The sequence below is a fragment of the Eptatretus burgeri genome, chromosome 2 (genome assembly GCF_056783735.1).
Source record: "Eptatretus burgeri isolate ZD-2024b chromosome 2, Ebu_testis_v1, whole genome shotgun sequence".
NCBI lineage: Eukaryota > Metazoa > Chordata > Myxini > Myxiniformes > Myxinidae > Eptatretus > Eptatretus burgeri.
This window is the reverse complement of record NC_140962.1, coordinates 87880296-87907902: the sequence shown is the minus strand read 5'-3', so window position 1 is coordinate 87907902 and position 27607 is coordinate 87880296. Positions and strand designations below refer to the sequence as shown.

The window sequence follows — 27607 nt, the reverse complement described above, 5'->3', positions numbered from 1 at the left end:
TATCATTAATTTTTGTGGAATATCAGCAATTATAAATATATCTACAGGATTGTAATTGAACTGACAAACTATAACAAACCTGCAATTGAACAGTTCAACGTAAAGCCGCCAAAATCGAAGTAAACGTCGGGGCGCTAATTTACCACAACGGTCACGTGATCACTTCACTTTCCAAGCTGCGTCACAGTGTGTGGGGTTTTTATTTATTTATTTTTTGTACAGTGATCAGTGCAGAGCGGGATGGACTATTAACATGATGATGGATCGTGGGACGAGTAATGTGAGGGACGGGAGTTTCGCGTGTCCGTTGGACACCATCCTGCAGCAGCTGCAGGTTCGTTGGTCATGCAAGTTAGAGATGTGCTGTAATTCACCATTAATATTCTCCCCACCTCTTTAAATGCCGACACGAATGTGTGTGTGTGTGGTGTGTGTGTTGTGTGTGTTGTGTGTGTTGTGTGTGTTGTGTGTGTGTTTTCTGTGTGTTTTCTGTGTGTTTGTGTGTTTTCTCTGTGTGTGTGTGTGTTTTCTGTGTGTGTGTGTGCTCTGTGTGTGTGTGTGTGTGTGTTTGTGTGTGTGTTCTCTGTGTGTGTGTGCTCTCTGTGTGTGTGTGTGCTCTGTGTGTGTGTGTACTCTCTGTGTGTGTGTGCTCTCTGTGTGATGTGTTCTCTATGTGTGTGTGTGTGATGTGTTCTCTATGTGTGTGTGTGACGTGTTCTCTATGTGTGTGTGTGTGACGTGTTCTCTATGTGTGTGTGTGTTCTCTATGTGTGTGTGTTCTCTGTGTGTGTGCTCTGTGTGTGTGTGTTCTGTGTGTGTCTGTGTGTGTTTGTGTTCTGTGTGTTCTGTGTGTGTGTGTTCTGTGTGTCCTGTGTGTGTGTGTGTTCTGTGTGTATTCTGTGTGTTCTGTGTGTGTGTGTGTTCTGTGTGTGTGTGTGTTCCGTGTATGTGTGCTCTGTGTGTTTGTTCTCTCTGTGTGTTTGTTCTCTGTGTGTGTTTGTTCTCTGTGTGTGTTTGTTCTCTGTGTGTGTGTTCTCTGTGTGTGTGTTCTCTGTGTGTGTGTTCTCTGTGTGTGTGTTCTCTGTGTGTGTGTTCTCTGTGTGTGTGTTCTCTGTGTGTGTGTTATCTGTGTGTGTGTTCTCTGTGTGTGTGTGTTCTCTGTGTGTGTGTTCTCTGTGTGTGTGTGTGTGTGTGTGTGTGTGTGTGTGTGTGTGTGTGTGTGTGTGTGTTCTCTGTGTTCTGTGTGTGTGTGTTCTCTCTGTGTGTGTTCTCTGTGTGTGTGTTCTCTGTGTGTGTGTTCTCTGTGTGTGTGTTCTCTGTGTGTGTGTTCTCTGTGTGTGTGTTCTCTGTGCGTGTGTTCTCTGTGTGTGTGTTCTCTGCGCGTGCGTTCTCTGTGTGTGTGTTCTCTGGGTGTGTGTTCTCTGTGTCTGTGTTCTCTGTGTGTGTGTCCTCTGTGTGTGTGTTCTCTGTGTGTGTGTTCTCTGTGTGTGTGTTCTCTGTGTGTGTGTTCTCTGTGTGTGTGTGTCTGTGTGTGTGTTCTCTGTGTGTGTGTGTGTGTTCTCTGTGTGTGTGTTCTCTGTGTGTGTGTTCTCTGTGTGTGTGTTCTGTGTGTGTGTGTGCACTGTGTGTGTGTGCACTGTGTGTGTGTGACCTGTGTGTGTGTGTGACCTGTGTGTGTGTGTCTGTGTGTGTGTGTCTGTGTGTGTGTTCTCTGTGTGTGTGTGTTCTCTGTGTGTGTTTGGTCTCTGTGTGTGTGTGTTCTCTGTGTGTGTCTGTTCTCTGTGTGTGTTCTCTGTGTGTTCTCTGTGTGTGTTCGTTCTCTGTGTGTGTTCTCTGTGTGTGTTCGTTCTCTGTGTGTGTTCTCTGTGTGTGTGTTGTGTGTGTTGTGTGTCTGTGTGTTGTCTGTGTTTTTGTGTCTGTGTGTGTCTGTTTCTATTTGTGTGTTTTGTCTGTGTGTGTTGTGTGTGTTGTTTGTGTGTGTGTGTTTGTGTCTGTGTGTGTTGTTTGTGTGTGTGTGTGTGTGTGTGTTTGTGTCTGTGTGTGTGTGTGTCTGTTTCTATTTGTGTGTTTTGTGTGTGTTTTTGTGTCTGTGTGTGTCTGTTTCTATTTGTGTGTGTTTGTGTCTGTGTGTGTGTGTGTGTGTGTGTGTGTGTGTGTGTGTGTGTTTCTATTTGTGTGTATTTGTGTCTGTGTGTGTGTGTGTGTGTGTGTGTGTGTGTGTGTGTGTGTGTGTTTCTATTTGTGTGTATTTGTGTCTGTTTCTATTTGTGTGTTTTGTCTGTGTGTGTTGTGTGTGTCTCTCTGTGTTTTGACTGATAGATATTGCATTGCATTGCACGTGTCGGGGGACAGGCTCTCTGCAGGCGAGTGTTCCATTACCAAGCAGCTTGCTATCGCTCGCCAAGCCAGCCGTTCCTTAACTGTTTCAATGGAGTGCTTTCCTGAGTGCTTAAGCCACTTGGCGAGCGCTCTACAAGCTGATTGGTAATGGAACACACCCTGGGTGAAATATAGCTTAAATATATAAATGGAGCTCTTGCTGAGGTACATAATCGGGGGAAGGGTACAGTCAGGGAGATCGTGATGGATCTTAGCCTCATCTACAAAGACCGTTATGGCAGTGAGCCTTAGCATGAGTAGTGTACATTGTCACCCTGTCTTCACGATTGAAGGAGCAGATGAGCATGTTTCAGACACAACTGCCACCAATTAATTTGTGGATTGTGAGACCCCATTGAGTTTTGTCCTCAACTTGGCTTGAATTTGTCCTCAACTTGGCTTGAACTTGTCCTTTTTCTCAATCTCAACTTGGCCCCAACTTGGCCCCAACTTGGCTTGAACTTGTCCTTTTTCTCAATCTCAACTTGGCTTGAACTTGTCCTTTTTCTCAATCTCAACTTGGCCCCAACTTGGCCCCAACTTGGCTTGAACTTGTCCTTTTTCTCAATCTCAACTTGGCCCCAACTTGGCTTGAACTTGTCCTTTTTCTCAATCTCAACTTGGCCCCAACTTGGCTTGAACTTGTCCTTTTTCTCAATCTCAACTTGGCCCCAACTTGGCCCCAACTTGGCTTGAACTTGTCCTTTTTCTCAATCTCAACTTGGCCCCAACTTGGCCCCAACTTGGCTTGAACTTGTCCTTTTTCTCAATCTCAACTTGGCCCCAACTTGGCTTGAACTTGTCCTTTTTCTCAATCTCAACTTGGCCCCAACTTGGCCCCAACTTGGCTTGAACTTGTCCTTTTTCTCAATCTCAACTTGGCCCCAACTTGGCCCCAACTTGTCCTTTTTCTCAATCTCAACTTGGCCCCAACTTGGCCCCAACTTGGCTTGAACTTGTCCTTTTTCTCAATCTCAACTTGGCTTGAACTTGGCCCCAACTTGGCTTGAACTTGTCCTTTTTCTCAATCTCAACTTGGCCCCAACTTGGCCCCAACTTGGCTTGAACTTGTCCTTTTTCTCAATCTCAACTTGGCCCCAACTTGGCTTGAACTTGTCCTTTTTCTCAATCTCAACTTGGCCCCAACTTGGCCCCAACTTGGCTTGAACTTGTCCTTTTTCTCAATCTCAACTTGGCCCCAACTTGGCCCCAACTTGTCCTTTTTCTCAATCTCAACTTGGCCCCAACTTGGCCCCAACTTGGCTTGAACTTGTCCTTTTTCTCAATCTCAACTTGGCTTGAACTTGGCCCCAACTTGGCTTGAACTTGTCCTTTTTCTCAATCTCAACTTGGCCCCAACTTGGCCCCAACTTGGCTTGAACTTGTCCTTTTTCTCAATCTCAACTTGGCCCCAACTTGGCTTGAACTTGTCCTTTTTCTCAATCTCAACTTGGCCCCAACTTGGCCCCAACTTGGCTTGAACTTGTCCTTTTTCTCAATCTCAACTTGGCCCCAACTTGGCCCCAACTTGTCCTTTTTCTCAATCTCAACTTGGCCCCAACTTGGCCCCAACTTGGCTTGAACTTGTCCTTTTTCTCAATCTCAACTTGGCTTGATGCGAAATGCTGGCACATCTGACACAATCAAAATGGTTGTGAGTTTTATGGGTTGACCATGGGTTCTTAGTCTGGTTGCTTTTCCAGGAGGAAAAGATGAGGTGCTTTGTGACTATTGCTCACTATATAAATCGTTCTACCAGGGATGGGACAGTCGGTGGGATATCTCGAGGTGTGAAATGATAATAACTGGATTGCTGTTGAGAAATGGCATCCAGGTACGATCTGTGTCCAATGAGGAGATGATGGATTGCAGGCCAAGCCAGTATGCCCAATTGAACGACCACACACGATGGCACCTTTGCAGTTCCATGAATAGTCAGAGAAACTGACCCATTCAAGATGTCATGAATTGAGCAAAGGGGAGCTGAAGAAGAGCAACAATGGTTGGAGAACGTTGTGCATGATCAAGTTTAGGAGGGATGTCGTTTGGGAATTCACGGGATTGGGTAAGGCTTGAAGTAGCACATAATACCTTGGATGCGATGCCATAGATGAGGACCGATGTTAAGCCACTTGGAATGGTGGCAGTTGAAGTTGCCACAGATTAAGAGAAGAGAGCTGAGGTTGGGGGGGGGGATAGGAAGGAGCGGGGTGAAGTTAGCTGAGAGAGCCTCGCTCACAGTGTCAACATAATTGGGAGGGCGGGAGACCGTACACGTAAACAAGACTTGCTGAGGAGACTGGCATGACTCCAGAGATATTACGTTTGAGAATTTATGACACCTCTTGATAGACAGTGTTCTTGTACTCGGAGTGCTATCTCCTGGATCACTTGATCCAATTAACCTGAACGTATCACCTCTGCCACCGAAGGTGAAGGAGGTTATGTTTTCACCCCTTTCTGTTTGTTTGTCTGTCTGTTTGTGCACAAGATGTCTCAAAAAGTTATGGACGGATCCGGATGAAATTTTGTGGACGGGTTGGATGAAATTTAGATGTCTGACAGGATGGTACAGAGTAGAGGTAGTACAATGCCTTTTAAATTTATTTTGGATTCGATTCCTTACCCGACTATAAAATGTCAGATTGTTGCTTCACAAAGTGTACCAACCCTCAGGTGCACGTTATGCCAGGTGTCCCATTCACTCGCATTCAATGATTGACGTTAAATATCCCATGGTGCCTTTCGCGAAGTGTCGGTGAGTTTATCTCTCCAAGAGAAATGGCGTCATAACTGAACACTTGTGGTGTTAGGGCCCTCTATTTATTACCCCACGCGGGGCGGGAAAAGCGCGGTTAAGCATTTGGTTCACTGTGTCTGTCTGTCGATCTACAGATGTCAGTCTATGATCGAGGAACGACTTGATATTCTCTTGAATTATATATTTTGAACACTGTAGAACACAAATCGGAACACGACCCTGCAGTACTTTGGCTCTGACTTTGGCAAATTGTACGGAATCTCATCCCGAGCGCGTGTGCGCACAGAGGAGTAAGGTAATCGTTTTAATGTCTGTCTGTCTGGCAGTCAAACAAAATCGAAAATCAATCCAAACAGGAAACTCACTGTTATTAGGGGCATCATAAAGGACACAAACAACAGGCACAAATAACTCATGTATTGTGTTAAATAAGGTGGTTTAAAAGACGGTGTATCAACGGCGGTAAACTTCCGAATTTTTTTTTTTTTCTCCAGCCTTTAAAACTTTATTTCAATTGAATTATATACTTGAAGTGGTTGAACAAAATATTTCGCCATTTTACGCCATCTCGACCAATCAACTGTGCCACTCGCTCTCTCAGTGTTGGGGAATATCGAGATTCAGACAAAATGGCAGCTCGTGGGGGGGGGCAGTTGGACGTTGGGCTAAAATTGAGAAAAGGAAGGATGACAAGAAAGAGAAAGGAGGAGTGGAGAGACAATGGAAATATGTTTGGGAGAGCGACTAGTAAGGAAGAAGCATGTATGTTATGGGAAGGGGGTTTGGGGGGAGGATATTCCACCTTACTTGTGTCTGGAATCAATAGATAGCTCTTCGGCAATACACTGCATATTTGCATCAAATCTCTGAAAAATCCGAGTGGCAGAAACAAGTTCTGACTTTGCCATTTGTTTGGCGTGGCAGACGCTACTGGATTTAGGGGTGGTCAGGTGGGGCCATGGCCCTGGGGCCCCCCACATTTAGGGCCCCCCCACAATTTCGATGACATTTTGAAAATCCCTTGAAAATGTGCTTCTGAAGTTTTATTGTCGGTGAATGAAGATTGTAAACTCTTTGTAAGGATATCATTTCAAAATTGTCCGTCATTGTGAGGGTCCTTTTCAAGCTTTGGCTTTTTCAAGCCGTTTCTTCCACGGTCCACAGAACGGATCCAACGTGGTCAAAAATTCCTGGGGCAAGCCTCGGGCATTGGGGGCCCGCATTCGGATCCTTTTTGGATCGATTCTTCGGATGGTTGAGCGTGGCCAACTAACTACGGCACTGCCCGCCAGAGCTAAGCAAGCACAGGCGGAATACCGAGGTCCAGCCAGAGGAGAGGTGAAAAGGTGAAAGACTATGTGGTAAAAATAGGCCAGGCCAGCACAGCACACGGCCGGCAGGGGTAGTATTGTACACACTGAAACTGCGGCTGGCAGGGAACGCTGTCAGTATCCTGCTTACTGGCGCACACAGCACAGTAACACGGTATGACTTTCTCTGTTCCAGGTGTGTGAAACATACTTGTTGTTCGTGATTCTGGTACGTCCCACGTGCACTCTAACAATATCTCGGTTACTCGGGAACTACCAGCTGCAGAAACCACAATGAGCGGCTTCGGTGACGACAGGCACAAATCCAGGGCTCCACGGAAATATGACAGTGGTGCTCAAAAGCGGAAACGTTCCAAGGAAAAAGATGAAAGACACAAGGCCGTCATCGACAAGACCCAGAAAATCTGAGTTTTTCACTCCTGCACAAACAGGCGATTCGTCCATGACAGAGGCTGGAACACCAACAGAGACAGAACAAGCGGATTTGGCAACCCAACGCAACCCCCGCGTCAAGATTTTCCCAACATCTCGGAAGGTTCCACCGATGAAGAACACGCATCAGATGAAGAAGCGCGAGATATACTGACTGATCGTGGACCTGGCTTTGCCAATGACATTGGATGTTGGCCTCCTGAGCGACCGTCGTCAGAGATGATCGACTACTGGGCGTCACGAGATTTCGAGCCCCTGCAGAATTTGACTGGTCCCTTTGATTCATCCATTCAGTTCGTTGAAGGTAGGAAACGCTGCTGCTCCAATAATCTTTTTTTTACCGTAGACTACAAAACGGAGAGTCCGTGAAAAGATCCTGGCTTTGCTTCTCCACATCAACCGGAAAACCGCACTGCATCGCTTGCAAACTCTTTGGAGGCACTACTGCCCTGGGCGGGGAAGGATTCAATGACTGGAAGCATGCCAGTCGTTCTATCGAGGTGCATGAACGTTCGCGTGTACATTGTGTGAATATCATCTGCTTGTCAGACAGAGCAACATCCGCAGGTCGTGTGGACACTGAACTTGTAAAAGAGGTGAGTGAGATTGCGTCCTATTGGAGGGAGGTGCTGAAACGAAGTGTGAGCGTGATATCGTTTCTCGCTGAGCGTGGTCTGGCGTTCCGTGGATCGGATGAAATTGTTGGGTCACGGACGAACGGTAACTACCTTGGTTTAATGGAATTACTTGCGGAATACGATCCATTTTTGGCGCAGCACATTCAGAAATATGCCAACCAAGGTAGTGGCCACACCAACTACTTATCATCTACGACATGTGAAGAGTTGGTCTCCATCATCGGAAAATCTGTTCTGGAGAACATCGTCGCTCGTGTGAAAGAGGCAAAATACTTCTCTGTGTCTGTCGATTCTACTCCTGACATAAGCCACATCGACCAGCTCACGGTTATTCTACGATACATCGAGAACGAGGCTCCAGTGGAGCGTTTCATGACCTTTCTGAGCAACACAGGACACACTGGACTCCAGAAAGCGACGGCATTACTGGATTTTTTGAAAGCCACTGGATTGGACATCGCTAACTGACGAGGACAATCTTACGATAACGCATCTGATATGAGTGGCCGATACAACGGGATGCAGGGAATGATCAAACAGGAGAACCCTCTCGCAATATTTGTGCCATTCATGACGCACTCACTGAAAGTAGTCGGTCAGTCAGCCGTGGGATGCTGTATACCTGCAGTAGCATTGTTTGAATTCACGGAACAAGTGTATGTATTTTTTACAGCTTCCACTTCGCGCTATGCCAGATTATTTGACGCCCTGAAAACCAAAGGTCTGCAAGTACCAAAGCGACACTCGCTGGTCGGCTCATTCTGATGCAACCCGAGCTCTTGTAGACGGTTACAGCGAAATCATGGATGTCCTCGATGAAATCGCAAACGATGAACAACTGAATAGTGAAACGAGAAACACCGCCGAGACATTTCACCAAACGATGTGCACGCTCGAGATAGGGTTCTATGCTGGTTTCTGGTCTACTGTCCTTGGTAGATTTGATCGTACGAGTAAAACCCTTCAATCGCAAGCTACCGATCTCAACACAGCCGTGCAGCTCCTCAAGTCACTGGCGAGCTTCGTGCAGTCATTACGCGATCAGTTTGATACATTCGTTGTTGACGGAGTGGAGCGCTCAGGTACGGAGGAATTCACTCGCGGATCGCGTAGACGAAAGCGTAATGTCCGCGTCGCTCCCTTGGACTACGGACACACTCCAGAAGTAGAACTAGACGCCAAAGTCCTTTCGCATCAGTGGATACGTTGCAGTGATCGACGTACTGCTGTCGCAGTTGGAAAAGCATACAAACGCTTACAGCGAGATGAGCGACAGATTTGGATTCCTGCGTGCTCTTGTCCAACTCGAAGTGGAGCAGATTCGAGAGTCATGCTCGAAGCTCGTCGAGCTGTATCGGGAAGATCTATCACCTGACCTCACAGAAGAAATGATTCAGTTTCAAGCCATGATGAAGGAGTCGGAGCCAGACTCGGGCCGTACTGAAATCGAGATGTACAGTTTTCTCATCGAGCGAAAACTCACCGATACTTTCCCAAACGTGGAAGTGCTGCTTCGGATTTACCTCTCACTGATGGTGTCGAACTGCTCCGGGGAGCCCTCGTTTTCGAAACTCAAGCTTATCAAGAACCATCTTCGCTCCACGATGGGGCAGCAGAGACTGGTAAACCTGACCATCATTTCAACCGAATCCGATGTGCTCAATTCCATGCAGGTTGACAGCATTATATCCGAGTTCGCTGCCGCGAAGTCGCACGGGAAGCTTGTCCATTGATTAAGGCACCGTGTGTATGTCCATTGATGTGGATGACACTGCCGTATATTAGCGCTCGCTGGAAGTCGGCTATTAATCACCATTTCGGATTTCTCTTGTCCAGAGGGTTTTTAGAAGTTAGAAGATTTTTAGTCGAAGTTCATAGTATGATTAATAACAGCGCGTCGTTTGTTATTTTCTTATGTAAGTCCATCTCTATCTCTTACTCTTGCAGCAACAGCATTTTTGTGATTTGATTTTAGAATGAGCTCAGAGATAAGTCACCAGCCATATCAATAACAATCCGTCCATATTGTCATATTGTCAGATTTAATTGTAATTTGTGAACATATATGCCAAATAATTCCTGATCAGGATCTGCCAAATCCATAGATACAAGTTCAGTTGTTGATGACAAAGCAGTTATTATTTAAGTTGTTGCTTAATCTCCAAATTTGGGGGCCCCCCCACAATCATTGTGCCCACGGCCCCCCACATGGTAAATCCGGCCCTGGTGGCAGATAAGCATTTGTGTAAAATCCTCCTCTTTCGTGTGCAGCACAAGGCTGCGAGTAGCGTCAATGGCTGGAGGCACAGCTGTGCCATTGATGCAGTGCCCCCGTTCCCAGTAAGCTGGTACTCATTTTGCCGACCTCAGAAGGATGACAGGCTGAGTCAACCCATCCCGGTGTTAATTCAACAGGGACGACAGGAGCTTGAACCCGAGACCCTAGAATTAAGGCAGCACCAGACTTGATATTTGTGTGAAATGATAGTAGCTCAAGGTATTTGGAACTCCAGTTCCCAAATTTGCAAATGTACTGCACATACAACGGCATCCATTTTTAAATTGAAACTTCTTGCATCTCGGCTGTGAGAGTATTTCAAGACCGCAGTAAATGATCGTACATTCCATGTCAGCAGGACACGAATTAGTTTTTTGCTTTGTGTAAATGCTATTTTCGTTTTTGTTTTCTTCAGAACATTGACAAGGTGAGTTCTGGTGAATTTTCCCCTTTTCACTTCTCCTCCGACTCGGAGGGAAATCGATCAACCAGACCTGGCAGTGTTTCGTTACCAGATGCAAAAGACAATGTGGACTTCCATGAAGGGGTGAGTGAATGCGTTATCTGTTTGTGGGAACCTTTACCCAGTGCTATATGCAGCTGGTTCCCAATTGAGGGAGCACACTTGGCTTGCCCAGTCAGCCCATGCAGTGCAAACGTGCATTTTCTGCAATTCTGCAACATTGGTAATCCGTCCATCCATTGGGACCACACTCTGTGCAGAGCATTGATGCTGCTTAAGCAGTCTCCTTGGCTATTGGGCACAATCCTGGACGGGTTGCCACTCCGACACAGTACACCAGCAAGCTGGCACTCATTTTGCCGACCTCGGAAGGATGACGGGCCCGAGTTTACCCCACCTGCTATTAATTCAACAGGCGAGTGGGATTTGAACTCAGGATCCTAGGATTCCATGCCCACCACCCGAACCATTAAGCCAACACCAGGCATACATTGGTAATATAGTACTGGAATATGATTGGTTCAAATTTGACCTGAAATCTTATTTACGAAATGTTGAGTAATGCATGAAGATGAAATTTTTGATTGTGTTTGTCTTTATTGCATTGGAAGCCTGGTGTTGGCTTAGTGGTTAGGGTGGCGGCTTGGGATCCCAGTGTCCTGAGTTCAAGCCCCGTTGGCTGCTGAATTAACACCAGGGGGTTGACTCAGCCTGTCATCCTTCCGAGGTCGGCGAAGTGAGTACCAGTGTACTGGTCCCGGTGTATGCCCCGGTTAGAATAGGTGTACCATATCCCTGTGTGTCGTAAGAGGCGACCAGGGTTGGCGTCAGGAAGGGCATCCGGCCATAAAACATTGCCTCAAGAAAAAGCCAAACCCCTGCACAGCAGGGAAAAATGGCTGTAAAAACGGTCATTTTATTGCATTGGAAACCAATACCCATAATTACATGATTCCCGTTTTAATGAACTGAAAATAACAGGATGATGACGAGTGGGATAACAAAGACGGTGGAGCAGACATTTTTAAGATTTGTGCTCTTGAATGAAAACACCGTGCCTGTTCAAGTTGACTGCGCAGTATTGGCACGATTGGCCGTCGCGTTTTTGTTGTAAACAAATTTCGATGGAAACAAAAACCCGAGTCAAATTTGAGCAAGACGCACACTTCTGAATCGTATCATTTTGGCCTATTAGCTCTGCCGCCGATGGTGGACGGATGTTATGCTTTCACCCCTGTTTGTTTGTTTGTGAGTAGGATATTTCAAAACTCTATGCACGGATTCAGATGAAACTTGGTGGACAAGTTGGGTGTGTGACAAGGACGAATTGATTAGATTTTGGTGAAGATCCAGAACCGGATATGAGAATTTTTTAAATGATACTTCACCGTTGAGAGATAAGGCCAAATATGATATATCGCAGGATATCTCAAAAAGTTGTGGATGGATTATGACGAACTTGGTGGATGAGTTGGTGAGGTGACAAGAACAAGCCGATGAGATTTTGGTTCAGGTCCAGATCCAGATCCAGATCCGGCCTATCAGTGGGATACAAAGCATAAACTGTTCAGCCTGGCGGAGGTACATTATGTGCTCCACCGAGTGCCGTACCAGCTACATGTTTGATTAACATATTATACAGAGTTTACAGAGTTATGATTGAATGAGAAGGGCCATATTTGTAAATTTCTGTGCTACTTATGCAGCAAAGTGCTGTAAGCTCGGTCATCTGTATAGTAGATGTCCTTAAACCTTGTATTTGTAAGATGTCAATGCTCCTCAATGTACTTGAACATATTTCTCGGCATTTTAGAATTACCCCACCTCCCTGGAAATTTGTCCCTTTTTTTTTTTTTTGTTAATGACATTAAGGAATCTTGGAATGTTTTGTCCTGATATTTGATTGATGTTCGCAGCAATACAAAAATACCAACCTGTGCCCAAGTTTCACTAATAATATAGTGCTGTCGTCCTATAGTGTCGTTTTGGTGTTTTGTTTTTTTTTAAGCACATTTACCGTAGTTTTCTTCACACACTTTTTTCTTTTTTTTTTCCTTTTTTTTTGTGCATCTGCACTGTTTCTTATTCAGAATTTCTTTATTGAGGATAAAGATTGTCAACTCGATGACTTGGTGGAAGACATGAAAATCTTGGACAACATCACCAAGTTGAGAGAAACGACCCACCAGGTATTTCAATTTTGAAATGTTAGCTGGTTTGACGTTCCCATGCGAGCACGTGGCTCATGATGGGATCCTGACTGTAAATTTGAAATACTTTGGTGATTTGTACATTTTATTATTATTTTGTTTTTTGCCTACAAATAGCCTTATGATTACTCTGTTGGGCCATTACCTCTATCTCACGGCACCTCTTTTTTTTCTCTCAATCTCATAGTATACAAAGAATTTCTATGCAGTTCGATAGTGTTGTCCTCTTTGGCTGAAACATTCGCGTCCTTCCTTTTCCCAGTCATAAGTTTGACATCCTTTTATATAAAATTAAAAAAACTTGTCATTTTCCAAAAGCTGGGTTTTGTTCATCTCGTACTTTATCAAAACCCTTCAAACTGCCTTTGTAGAATTGCTCCCTTGTTCCTGCACAATCATGCTCGATCCTCCAGCTCTTTGAAATGGCAGCTCATTGCCGTCTCGTGACTTATTTCATCCTATCCATGGTCGTTCATGCTCTCAACCCTCCATCCATCCACCAATAACTCCTTGTGATCATCTCTTAAAAAAAATTTTTATCTCCTCTTTAGTTTCCTGATTATCTCTCATACTCATTTCTCACTGCCTTGCTGCCTTACTTGTCAATAACAACACCCCTCGTTGCTTTGTCATTTTATTTTGCTTCCATGAACCTTTATTTTTGTATAAAAAAGCAAAATGCTTCGTCGCGGTAAATTGCACTCTTGCCAACCATATTTGCCAGTCATATTGAAGAGGCATGGTCTACATCCCACTCCAGTATCACGATTGCGCAGTGTTGCGCAGAGGATCATTGGTGTTGATCTATCTGCACTCCAAGTTATCTACACATCTAGATGTTTTGCCAAAGCCTTAAATATTGTTAAAGATTCTCGTCGTCCTGCATTTAACATATTTGAACCACTACGTTCTGGCCGTCGGTACCGAAGTATTAAAACATCCACCAACCGTTTCAGGAATAGCTTTTATCCTCGTGTGGTCTGACTTTTAAACCATGAGTCTTGATTTTTACACTTCTGCGTTTCCCTTTTGTGAAATGATGCTTTCAATAATTTATATTCCAAATCAAAATACAATGCTTAGCCATAGCTTTTGTAGTTGGACTTGGTTGAAGCCGTGACTTGTTTTGTCGAGGTCATAAAGTGCGGCGGTGTCGATTCTGTCCACAGCTGATGCTGGAGAAAACCCACCTGTCAGCGCAGATACCTTTTATAGATGTCTGCCATCCTGCTGTCCTCCGTAAGTCGATGTAGCTGCACAGAATATGAGACGAAATCCATAATTTGTCCTTGCAGTCTATTTCATTCACAAAAGCTTAAATGTAACTTCAGGGATACTTTTTTTTTCTTTTCTTCTCCCAACCTGCCTCACCAACCCCATAAACTTTTCAGAACAGAGATTTACAGATGCAGAAGAAAGGAGACAACTACTGCAAGATATTGCCAAAGATAATGGTTCTTTCCTTCGAAGAATTTTCCAAAATACATCTCGCAGCTCACTTTCTGTGGATTATGCACATCATCGGTACCCACCACCCTCTACATTCATCACCCTTTTTACCTCTGACTTTCGCTGCGTTTTTTTTAATGCGGTTTTTATTTTACTTCTCTCTCATGCAGCTTGTGCACGATAATTAAATTTATATCGAAAGCGACTGTACACTGACAGCTGTTTGTTATCAGCCATTGTGCACAAGTCTTATTATTAGTTTTGTCTCTACACGCCACACTGTCATCATTGCTTATTGCCCGGCTTATTGTTACCGTTATCGTTCACCAGCATCATGTCAATGCGAAAATATTCGGAGAGTTATCTCAAGTTAGGTTTCACTTCCATCCAAAAAGGTGAATTAGAAGCTCCACAGTGTGTGATTTGTGGAAAAGTTCTCGGCAATCAATCTATGAAGCCAAGTCGATTGAAGCGCCATTTTGATTCTGTTCATCCTGAACACAGTGACAAGGACCATGATTTTTTTCGTCGGAAGGAAAATGCCATGAAAAGAGCACGCTTCGACGGCAGCGGCAGTTTTCAACAGCAGTCCACGGCAGCCGTAAAGGTATCCTACTTAGTTGCACTGTGAATTGCAGAACAGAAAAAAAACCTCACACCTTCGGTGAAAGCCTCATCCTTCCCGCCACAAAGGATATCGTACGTCTCGTGCTGGGAGAACAAAGCGCCAAGAAGCTCAATTGTCTTTCGTTGTCAAACAACACAGTTCAGAGGCACATTGAAGAAATGTCAACCAATATTTGTGACCAGGTGGTGGCAGAAATCAAGGCATCTCAATGTGGATTTTCTATGCAATTGGATGAGTCAACTGATGTGGCAAATTGTGTCCAACTGTTCGCGTTTGTTCAGTATGTGCATAAAGCCAAGTTCAAGGATGAAATACTATTTTTCCGCCCGCTTAAATCCACAACGAAAGCAAAGGACATTTTCGAAGAGGTGTCTTCCGTCTGATCAAGTTGGGCTGTCATGGGTTGATCTGAAAGGCTGTACTACAGATGGTGCTCCAGCTATGTTGGGGTGCGGATCAGGTTTCCAAACGCTTGTGAAGGCAATTGCTCCTGAAGTGCGCGACCTACACTGTACGATCCACCGCCACGCACTCGCAACCAAGGCGCTCCCCAAGCCATTGACTGACGGTCTCTCAATCATGATCAAAATTGTGAACCATGTGAAATCCCAGGCTCTCAATTCGCGACTTTTCAAGAAACTTTGCGAGGATTTCCACTCCGACCATAACGTTCTCTTATTCCACACTGAGGTGAGATGGTTATCCCGTGGAAATATGGCGGAGCGCGTGTTTGAACTGTGAGCTTAGCTTCGTGAATTCTTCGAAAACGATGGAAAACCAAAGCCTGTCGATTTCGTCACTGCGTTGAACGACCCCGACTGGGCATTGCACCTGGCTTATTTGGTCGACATTTTCTCTGAGTTAAACGCCTTGAACAAGTCTCTTTAGGGGACTGGCGTGACTATCATTGACTTCATCGACAAGGTCAAGGGATTTCAGGAAAAACTCCGTCTGTGGAAGACGAATGTCGAAGCGGGAGTGGTGGTCATGTTTTCTTGCATGGCCGATATTCTTCCGAAGCGTCAAAAGAATCCCCCAAAGGAGTTCATACAACTGCTAAAAGATCACCTCGTTTATTTGGATGAGGAATTAAATTCCTATTTTCCGGATCTCAAGGAACTGGATCTGAACATGATTCGCAACCCATTTCGCATGAATGCATTGGATTTGCCACCTGGAACAGGACTGCAGGAAAGCTTGATTGATCTCCAGAACGACTCCACAGCCCGAGATCAGTTTGACGAGATGAATCTTGCGGACTTCTGGTCCAAAGTCCAAAGAATGTTGGAGTCTTACCCTAAGCGAGCTGCCCTGGCTGTTCATTCACTCATAGTATTCCCATCAACATGGCTGTGTGAAGCTGGGTTCTCATCAGTCGTTATTCTAAAAACAAAACAAAGATCCCTACTGGATGTTGAACATGATGTTCGGTGCGCTTTATCCAAAACAAAGCCTGACATCGACATGCTTTGTGAGCAAGAAGCAGGCTCAACCATCCCATTGGCTGGACATTTTACACAATCAAATAGGTACTTACTGTATCATTCTTTTGTTCAGATCAGATTGCTCAATGTCATAGTTGTGAATTGTTAGTATTGTTTAACTCCCCATTGTCGTATCTGTATCGCAAATAAACACTATTTTAGGTGAATTTTGGTACAGTGGTACTCGGTGGGACCACGAACATGTGAAATGGTACCCCAGTAAAAAAAGGTTGGGAACCCCTGTCGTAAAGGGACCTGCCTGCAAACTCCATTTGAGACTGCATAGGATTGATGATGCATCATTGATTGCAGTGTTTTGGAGTCTACCATGCCCTGCAAAGAAACTGCTTCTGCAGCACCAATGCTTATTTGAAGAGTGTGGTATTTGAAGAGACAAAATTATTGATAATTTTACTCTGGCATTGTCTGTGTATGACGTAGTGATGCAGTGGAGACGCTGGACCAGCTCATGGAGCTTTTGGAAGGATTGGAACACAACGTGCAATTGGTGGAGCAATTGCCAGCCTTTTTGGAAGAATTGAAGCACCTGGTGAGAATTAGGCCTGCGTTACTCATTGCCAAGGTTTTCATCTTTGCACTTTGTTTGCTTCTGTTAAAGATTCCAAAAGCTTGATGCAATCACTTGGTAAAAGTGTGCTTCGTCCTTTTTTGCACTCTGTATATCGCAAGAGTCTGGCAGGATAACATAAGAGATATGTGCACTCGCCTTTGAACTGGCTATCCGGGGTTCGAATCTCGACTGGGCTGCTGCACGGGCTGTCACACTGGTTTTTCGCATGGAAAGAGACCTATCAATACAAGCCGGTAGGCGACATGGGTGGTCGCTATATAATTGCATACTAGTCATAGTTTTTGACGGATCGGGCTGAAATTTTTTGACGAACAGGTTGATTATAGTGCGCATAAAAGCGCGGAAGCAGATTTTTGATTTTTGAAAAAAAAAAATGTGAAAAAAATTTTTGGGATTTTTTTTCTAAAATTTAAAAACCCCGCTGCTTGGCAACGGTGGCGTCCATAGCAACGGTGCTCAAAAGCATACAACTAGATCCTGGTATGAACCTACCAGTCAAGTTTCATCAAAATCAGTTGACTCCTGGCCTCCAGAGCTGTCCATTACATATAGACAGACAGACATACAAGTCGGTAGGCGACATGGGTGGTCGCAACATAATTGCATACTTGTCATACAGTTTTTGACGGATCGGGCTGAAAATTTTGGACAGAGGTTGATTATAGTGTGCATAAAAGCCTGGAAGCCGATTTTTGATTTTCGAAAAAATTAATTTTTTAGGATTTTTCAAAAATTTCAAAGTCCCGTTGCTAGGCAACGGTGGTGTCCATAGCAACGGTGCTCAAAAGCATACAACTCGATGCTGGTCTGAACCTACCTGTCAAATTTCATCAAAATCTGTTGATTCCTCTGGCCTCCAGAGCTGTCTATTACATACAAACACGCAAACATACACATAGACAGACGGAAAAAGTGAAAATAAGGGTACTCCAGCGACCACCCAACAAACATACAGACCGACGGAAAAACTGAAAATAATCGTACTCTAGCGACCACCCAACAGACAGATGGAAATCTGAGAATAAGGGTAGTCTCGCGACGCGACCACCCAACAAGCCAGTAGGTGACATGGGTGGTCGCGACATAATTGCATTCTAGTCATACAGTTTTTGACGGTTTGGGCTGAAAATTTTTGACAAAGAAGTTGATTATAGTGCACATAAAAGCCTGGAAGCCGATTTTTGATTTTCGAAAAAATTTGATTTTTTAGGATTTTTCAAAAATTTCAAAGTCCCGTTGCTAGGCAACGGTGGTGTCCAGAGCAACGGTGCTCAAAAGCATACAACTACATCCTGGTATGAACCTATCTGTCAAGTTTCATCAAAATCGGTTGACTCATCTAGCCTCCAGAGCTGTCCATTACATACAAACAAACATACAGATAGAGGAAAAACTGAAAATAAGGGTACTCTTGCGACCACCCAACAGACAGATGGAAAAAGTGAAAATAAGGGTACTCTAGCGACCACCCAACATACTGTTGCGAATTCGCGCCCGCCGGCGTGCGAGCGGCCACGTAACTCGAATCGCGGCACGTCGCCCACCGGACAGACAATTCTGTCGTGACCCTCTCGGACTAACGCCGGGAACTAGTCACGGGTGGGCCTTTCGGCCTCACCACGATCGTGCCAATCGGCCCCCCACGTGGGATAGGGTTGTTCGCCAAATTCGACCAACCTAAGTACCCACACGGAAGGTAGACCGGGCGATCGCACCTCACCGCAGGTCGACTCCGGACACGGGCCACTGAAGCGACCCGTTCCGTACTATCGGGATAACCGAGCAGTGTTATATCGTCGACCTCGACGGTTCCGATTAATTATCGGGCGTATTAAGCCCACTACCAATCCTTGACGTGAAGTAAGATGGAGATTCAATTAAAGAAAAGACGAAGCGAAACGGGAAAACAGTTCAACATGAGGCACATTTATTCCGCGGCACACGGAAAGCACACATATACAATTACAACAATTATGCACCAAAAGCAGATGTTACAAAAGAAACACAACAATGCAGATCTACTACGGACTACGCGAGCACACGGCAACACTTACACAGTTTTACTTTACAGACGGCGCCGAAAACACATATACTCAAAAGCAAAAGAAAAGGGCCACCCTCAAATACAAGGGGACAGACGGGCCTGTGGGCCGCGAGACCGGGTGGAGCCTACCCGTCTTGTGATGAGCCGCAAATGTGGCGGCGGTGCCCCGACTCCGCGCTCCTTCGCGGGTTTCGTTGGCACTGCTTGGAGTGGGGTGGGAACGGGGCCCCCTTTTCGCACTATCTCAGCACGGGGGGGGGGGGGGGAAGGGGGGAGGTTGTTGATGCTCTGGGGAAAGAGGATAGCTGGCTTGCTTGGGTCCCGCGACGAGCGACTCCACTGCGACCTCGACCGCGCTCGCGGCTTCCCCTCTCTGCAGCTCCCCGACAGACTCCGAACCCCGACAGACTCCGACCTCCGACAGACTGACTCTCCTCCAGACCCGACTGGACTGCTGCTGCCACACTCTGCCGCTGCCACACTTCTCCAACTCGCCTTGACTCTTCTCCAACTCCCTTGACCGAAAAACTCTCCCGCTGCCACACTTCTCCAACTCGCCCGAGCCCAAAACTGACTGAATTCACCCCGCGCTCGGCGCTTTATAGTACGGCAGGAGAACCCATATGCAAATTTTTGGATCAGAACGAGCTCGGGGGTGGAGCCACGCTCGCCCATTGGACGGAGAAAAAGGGGCGTGAATCTCCCCTGATCCTCGAATTTGCATATATCGATTCTACTCCGACACGCCTGGAGGCGGGGCCAAATCGCCCCGCGCTTGCTGATTGGACGGATCAGAAGTGGGCGTGTATCATTGCTGATCTGACTTCTCCTCGGAAAGGCCGCTTTTTGCACCCGCGGCTCGGCGCGCGCCCTGTACGAGTCCAGGACAGCCTGACGCTCGGTGCCCACAAGCGGTGCGGAAATGGCCGCAGAAGGAGAGGCGAAGGTGGTGGAGGGTCTAAAGTGGCGGTCCACGGCCACGGCGACGCCCGGAATGGCGGCGATGCGATGTCTGCGGGAGCGAGCTGCGAAGGTAAAGGTCGTGGCTGTTGGCGGCGTTGTTGTGATGCGGCGTTGCGGTTGGTGGTTGTTGTGTGATGGCGGTTGAGACGTGGTTGGTTCAAAATAAAGATAGAACAGAAAAACGGCTATCTTAAAGGGTCGCAGCCCAAATGAATCACATTTATTCCCTCTAAACAACGGGTTTGGGGCTAACTACACATGTACTTACAGAGATATCTCACCTACAGGACCTGAATGGTGGTTTGCGAATTTCCTCAACCGCAACAATACAGACAGACAGACAGAAAAACTGAGAATCAGGGTACTCTAGCGACCTCCCAACAAACGTACAGACTGATGGAAAAACTGAAAATAAGGGTATTCTAGTGACCACCCAACATGCAGACAGATGGAAAACCTGAGAATAATGGTAGTCTCGCGACCTCCCCAAAACCTGAGAAAAACGGTAGTCTAGCGACCACCCAATATATGCCGTTCATCAGGAGGACGTTCATCTTGCAGCGGACTGAAAATAGGCCAATGATGATGATGATGATGATGATGATTATATCGCAAGAACTTTTAAATATGGTTTATGTACTTGATAGCACCATGGAAAAATGAAAAACATGACAGCTGCTCACGATGTGGAGATCCCTTCATGATAAGTGTTTCCAGACAGGTGGAAAGATGCTCAATAGAAAGGGGAGGGGGGGCAGTGAGATTCACAGGGGGTTCTTGAGAAATAATTTGGGATTTACTGCAATTATACTCGAGGCTGAGGATGTGGTTGGAGGTTCGGGCAGCATAGATGGTTGATAGAAGGACAATATTTAAGGTTTTTATATTCATACCAGAAGCTTGAAGTGAAGAGAAGGAAGCTAAGTTTGATGGCGGGAGGTATGATATAGCTGCTTTAAGTGAGATGTGGTTCAGTAAGCTATCCAACTGAAGGACAGGAATTCAAGACTACAGGGTTTCTCGGTGTGATAGGAAGGAGAGCTGGTGTGGAAATCTGAGTGAGAGACCGTATTGCATTTCCCCGTTTAGTGAATGGGGTGTTTATATCTTTGCCGGGGGTGGGTGGGAGGGGTGGGATGCAAATTATCCATGTAAATGTCTATTGTGTAGCGCCACCTCCAGGTGGGGGCGGGTATTGCGAGTATTCACCATTTACTGTGCAGTCTTCCTGCCCCCACGTTTACCAATGTGGTGAGGTGTTTTGAATTATAAGCAGTAGGTATGTTTTTGCTTCATGCACGTAACACGGGTTATTTATTTTTCCTATACAGAGCTGTCGGTTGCCTATACACCACCCCAATAAAGGTATGCGTCAGAAGAACATGTTGCATGCTTGGAACAAGATTGCCCGTAGGGAGGGTACTCTGCTCATCTCGAGAAAAGCATGGCATTAAGGAGGGAATTAATGGAGAGGATTCGATGTGGAATGAGATTAGAAATTGCAAGAATAGTAAGATACTTGAAGAATGTTTTTACAGGGCTCCTGGTGTGAGGGAAGAACAGGAAAGAGGGTTGAATGAAGAATTCAGAAAGGCATGTGATGAGGGAAGAGTATTGATTATAGGGGGTTATAGTTTACTTTGGAGAGATTGGGTACCGGAACAGGTGGAAGGCAGAGTGGAGAAGGATTTTCTATCTGCTCTTCAAGATTGATTTTTAACTTGGTTTGTCGGAAAACCCAGTGGGTGAGGAGTTGGGGGGGGGGTGTCATGGTAGACCTCTTTTTAAGTAATGATCTCAATATGGTGGAGGATGTAGAGGTGGGAGAACATCTGGGGACAAATGACTACAACACAGCAAGCGTAACTCGATTGTTGAGATGTGACATTTGAGGTAGTGGTGTTAGGTTGTTGAATTTCTGGATGGCTAATGTTGAGGGTATGCAAAGTTGTTTGTGAGCTTTAAATTGGATAAAATTGAGGAGTGGACGGTCTGCATTCATTTATTTATTTATGTTTGTATACATAGTTGAGGCTCGTGAAAGAGCTGGTAAAATGTACGGATCAGGACGTAACAGACAAAAATAGGATGCAAAACACGCATGCATGGGGTGGAGAAGATGGACACAGAGGATGCATGGGGTGGAGAAGATGGATACAGAAGGAAACTCCAAGAAGGGAAAACTGGAAAGTTTTAAGGAGGAAGGATTTAGGTGAGGGGTTAACGAGGGTAGAAAAGATCATGGTTTTGGATTGGAGAGGATCTGAGGTGGTGGTGAACAGCTATCGTGAAGACCTGGAAGGAAGAATAAGATTGAAGACTATGTGGAAGTTGATTCCACAGGTGGGGGGGAGGGGGAGGAACAAGTGAGTGGAGGTGAGCAGTGATCCTGGATTTAGATAGTTTTACTAAAAGGGGTTGATGTTGGACCATGTGAGCCCTGCAGAAACCTGTGGGGGAGGGGGGAGGGAGGGGGAGGGAGACAAAGCACAGAAAGAGCAGAGGGTGCATGACCATAAAGGAGGTGGTACAAGACAGAGACCACCGACCTTTCTGTGATGGCAAAATGATAGACCCATCGATTCAGCTTCAGAGCAGGAGATTCCAATGATCTTGAAAGCCTTGGCTTCCATGGCATCAAGCTGAGCAAGATGTGAGGCAGGTGATCCAGCGCAGAGGGGAGAGCAGTATTCCATAAAGCTGTGGCTGAAGACCTTGTAGGTGGTTTTGAGTTCAGATGTGTCAAGGAAGGACTTTGTCTGACGGAGGATGCCCAGTCGGAGGCTGGTTTTGGAGGCCAACTTTGAAATGTAGTGTGCCCGAGAAAGATCCTGGCCGATGGTGAGACCCAGGAGTTTTAATAACTCGATGACCTTAAGAGGAATTGTTAAGAAAGTAGATCGTTGGGTTTCCCAGACAGTCCTTTTGGAGAGACAATGGTGAGTGTGTGTGATTTGTCAGGATTGAAAGACATATTCCAAATGTTTGACCAGCTTGTGATTTTGTCAAGGTCTGAAGAAAGGGAAGAGGCTGCATCCTTCATGTCTGAAGGATTGGAGAAATGGGAAACATTCAAAGAGCAAATTTTGCAGGGTGCAGAGTCGGGATATTTCTGTGAGGTGTGAAGATGGAGGCAAAAAACAGACCAGCGTGGTAAAGCGGTGAGGATAAGTAGAAGGCATTCATTCAGTACAAAATAACAGGACTATAGTCAGTATTTGGAGTAAATAGTGATGAGTTAAGAAAACAACTCAGCAGGTGAGAAGAGAATATGAAAAAGTCACAGCCAAAAATATTAAACATAACAGCAAGGCATTCTTCAAGTAGATAACAGGTAAGGATCGGGTTAAGAGGAGTGTGGGCTCATCGAGGAATGGCACAAGAGAATTGGTCGACAATAAGGGTGAGATGGCAGGCTCATTAAATGTAGTTATTTCCACGCTTTTTGAAAAAAAACGTGGCGATTATTGTAATCGGCTCCGTCTGTCCATCCGTTATACGCTATCTCCTCCGAAACGGTTGAACAGGAATTTACCAAACTTGGTCGTTATGATCACCATGAGGCAAGAAGGTGCAAGAGCAGTATCATTTTTGGCCCCACCCTCCTAGGATGAGTCAAAAGGTCAAATACCTAAAAATGCAATTTTGGACATGTTTTTAAACTTGTTTTTTTTATTGAAAATATGCAATCAACATTGGGCGACGCGTAAAATATGTAACGATTTTTTGCTTTGCTTTCGGTGGAAAGCATGGGGGATTTGCGATGGCACACCATTGACTTTGCTGTTGTGTTTTTTGTTTTTTGTTTTTTTTGGCTTTTGCATATACAAAGGAACAGTCAGGGGAACTTCCAGTAGTAGAGAGTATCAATCTTGGGTGGGGGCTGGGGGGGGGGGGAGAGTGAGCAAGCCCTTTCAGAAGAGATCCAAGTAAGAGTAGAGGAAATGAAGAAACGGCTCCAAAAATTAAGCGATGATAAAGCTCCAGGGCCGGCCTGATAATCTGCATCCAATAGTACTGGGGGAGGTAGCACAGCAGACAATCATGGTGTTCGCGGATATCTTTAACAGCTCGTTGGAGCCAGGACAGGTACCGGAGGAATGGAGCATCACAGATGTAACACCATTATTCAATAAAGGATCCAGCGAAGAATTGGGGAACTCGAGACCTGTTCACTTGACTTCGGTGGTCGGGAAGGTGTTGGAGACATTATTAAAGGAATGGACAGGGAAACATTTGAATAATTTCACACTAATTAAAGCTATTCAGCATGGATTTACCAAAAGGAGATCATGTTTGACAAATTTGTTTCAGTTCTCTGAAGCATTTTCCGATTTGGTGGATGAGGGAAGTGCAGTGGATGGAGCACACCTGGAATTCCAGAAAGCATTTGATAAGGTACCAACCAAATAGAAGGCTGTTTGCTAATGTGAGGGCTTGTGGAGTGGCTGTTACAGCCAACCGCATTGGAAACTGTCTTGATGAGAGGAATCAAATAATGACTGTGAACCGGAGGATATCCAGTTGGGAGGTTGTAAGTAGTTGAGTACCCCAGGGATCAATTCCATGACCATTATTATTCATGATCTACATTACTACTTGGACAATGGGGTTGGTAGTAGGCTTTTTCCGGATTTGTGGATATCACTAAGCTTGGAGGTAGACAACAGAGATGTGGTAATCTGATTCAGAAAAGCTGAGATACTTTGATTGGGCAAAAGGTTGACAGATGCAGATTAACACAAATAAATTTAAGATGTTAGTGTTGGGTAATAATTATGAAATAGGTGTTATAGAATAAAAGGGGAATTATTGGTGTGTGTGCGTGTGTGCGAATAAAGAGATCTGGGGGTGGTAATAGATGTGAGAGGTAAGCAGACGGCACAGTGCCAGGCAGCCATGAGTAATGTCAGTGGGATTTTAGATTGTCTTTGTAGAGGGATAACCTATAAATCAAAGGAGGTGGTGTTAACACGACACAGTGATTTCATGAGATCTCACCAAGGAAATTGTGTTCAGTTTTGATCACCACATTTGAGAAAGGCCATACCTGCCATGGTGAATGGATTTATTGGTCATGAGGTCCAGCACAGTGACAAAATTGATTACTCGGTTAGCTCGACTTCGCTATTATATACAGCTGAAGGAGACTGGGCTTAATTACAGAGGAGAGGATCTGATAGAGATGTTTAAGATGATGAAGGGTATGAGGGAATAAATGCAGAATTTTGTTTTTTTGCAGAAATGCCAGCAATTGGACCAGGGGCCCCAGCTTGAGAGTGAAGATGAGGAGAATTAGGATGATGTTAAGGCAGGGGTCTTTCACTCAGATAGTAGTTGATGCATGTAATGGGAATGGTCTCCCTGGAGCAGTGGCATCGGCTGACATGGTGAAAGGGCTTACTGGAGTTGGATAGGTACTTGGAAAAGCCTGGTGTTGGCTTAAGATCTTGGGGTCTTGAGTTGGAGCCCATGTTGATCAGTTAAATAACACCAGGTGGGTTGACTCAGCCTGTCATCCTCCTGAAGTCAGCAAAATTAGTACCAGCTTCCTGGAAACAGGGTGGCACTGCATCAGTGACGCAGCTACGCTCCCAGCAACGATGCAACCAACAGCCCACAGGCTGCATATGAAATAATGATGATGATGGTATGTGGAAGCATTGAGGGGATCGGGATACATGGATGTTAGCGGAAATGATGGACTGCACGGCCTCCTCCTGCGTCGGACTTCCTTGTATTTCCTCGACGTGCTTAATTGAAAGGGCACAAAATAACCTCAGTTCATATGTCGGGATTTTTCCCCACATTTTGAGAAGATGAGGAAATGACGAGCTTGTCAGGCAACTTCTACTCTCCTCTTATATTTTGGTCCCTTTTATTCACTGTGTAGAAAGAATAATTAAAAGTCTATATGTTGCATAAAGTCTCATGTTCACTGTTGTGCTATCATTTGTGTTTAACATGTGCTTTCAGGATTTATTTCACGGATTAACAATGATGCGGTGTTGGATAACCTTTTGTTTTTTTTCTTCCCCTTCCTACTTTTCACAATGAAAATGCAAGTAAAATGTGGATAACTTTGTGGCGTTTGGTACAATGCATTGAGTCACTCACTATACCTGGTGTTGGGCTTAATGGTTATGGTGGTGGGTTTGGGATCCGAGGATCCTGAGTTCAAATTCTGCTCAGCTGTTGAAGTAATACCAGGTGGGGTTGACTCAGCCTGCCATCCTTCAGAGGTCAGAAAAATGAGTGCCAGCATGCTGGTATACTGTTTCAGAGTGGTGACCCATCCAGGATTGTGCCCAATAGCCAAGGAGACTGCTTAGGCAGCTCGCCGACGCTCTTTACAGGGTATGGTCCTGATGGATGGAATGAGTCACTCAGATTATTTGTGGCAGCAGCTGTCTTTCTCTTTCTCTTTCTCATTATCCATCAAATGTAAATGTTCAACACTTTTATCGTGTCATCCCAAATCTTCAAAGAGAAGATGCGTTCATCGATACTTCCATGTGCAGGCATCTTACGAGCAGGAGAACTAGAGACAGAACGCACAGATACTTTGGTGCCCTTCGTCATTTCGGCCCCATCCCCTTGCCCACGTCCTGTCGATGGTTCCCAAAATGCCCTTCCCTTTACACAGCTCGTCTTTCTTTTTCAGGAAGATGCGATCATGCATTTGGCGTTGGAGGTGGACAAGCTGCAGGAATTCGGACGCACCGTGCTCCTTTTCAGGGAGGCTGTTCGCAAGACGATGCAATCCCATACATTCTCGGCAGATGGTGCAATTAAGTGATGTTGTCCACCATCTCCTTCAGAAATGTCTTTCACCTCTTTCATTATTTTTTTATTTTTTAAATTCAAACAGAGTCCTGTGTAACCTCCTTGAGGTTGCAGTTTGTGATGCTTTCTGGATTCTTACCCAAGTTCTTTGTTTTGATTTCACTTTTTGAACGTACAACAGAGTGCTGGGAATGTAAATACTTTTTTAAATGGTGTTATTAACAATGATTGTTTGATCGGTTGACAATACCGACATGAATGTGGTTTTTGTGAATAAAACGTTTTCTACACGTTCAAAAAGTTTCCTTTATTTGGTTCAAACACAATATTACGTTTTAAAAAATATATTGGATCAATTCTACTTGTACTGTAACACTTCATCCAACGATAAACTACCCCATCCGTTATCAGCTCCTTGTTGGTCAATACAGTTCTCGATCTACTCTCCACCCAAGACCACCTCAACCATTCATACACTTCAGTCCTGGACTTCATCCTCATCCTCACACTCCACCCTCATCCTCATCCTCACACTCCATCCTCACACTCCACCCTCATCCTCACACTCCATCCTAATCCTTCACCCCCTCTCATCCTCCATCCTCCACCCCCACCCTCATCCTCCACCCCCACCCTCACCCTCATCCTCCACCCCCACCCTCACCCTCATCCTCCACCCCCACCCTCACCCTCATCCTCCACCCCCACCCTCACCCTCATCCTCCACCCCCACCCTCCACCCCCACCCTCACCCTCCACCCCCACCCTCACCCTCCACCCCACCCTCACCCTCCACCCCCACCCCACCCTCACCCTCATCCTCCACCCCCACCCCCACCACCACCCTCACCCCCACCCCCCCCCCCCCCCCCACCCTCACCCCCACCCCCCCCCCCACCCTCACCCTCACCCCCACCCTCACCCTCATCCTCCACCCCCACCCTCACCCCACCCCCACCCCACCCCCACCCTCACCCCACCCCCACCCTCACCCCACCCTCACCCCATCCTCCACCCTCACCCCCATCCTCCACCCTCACCCCCATCCTCCACCCTCACCCCCATCCTCCACCCTCACCCCCATCCTCCACCCTCACCCCCATCCTCCACCCTCCATCCTCGACCCTCATCCTCATCCTCCTCATCCTCGACCCTCATCCTCCAACCTC

General features: G+C 45.8%; 1 protein-coding gene across 2 annotated transcripts; it reads left to right on the top strand.

Annotated features, from left to right (window-relative positions):
- Positions 1 to 105: 105 nt before the first annotated feature.
- On the top strand, positions 106 to 26738 carry HAUS2 (HAUS augmin like complex subunit 2). Of its 2 annotated transcripts, XM_085870220.1 has the most exons (7): positions 106 to 334; positions 10235 to 10366; positions 12373 to 12471; positions 13662 to 13731; positions 13884 to 14016; positions 16495 to 16603; positions 26317 to 26738. In XM_085870220.1, the coding sequence occupies exons 1-7, from the start codon at positions 254 to 256 to the stop codon at positions 26449 to 26451; spliced, it is 759 nt and encodes a 252-aa protein (XP_085726346.1). In that variant the 5' UTR covers positions 106 to 253; the 3' UTR covers positions 26452 to 26738. The 2 variants fall into 2 exon arrangements, with proteins under 2 accessions (XP_085726346.1, XP_085726344.1); XM_085870218.1 differs by lacking the exon at positions 10235 to 10366 and having other exon boundaries at positions 136 to 334.
- Positions 26739 to 27607: the final 869 nt, after the last annotated feature.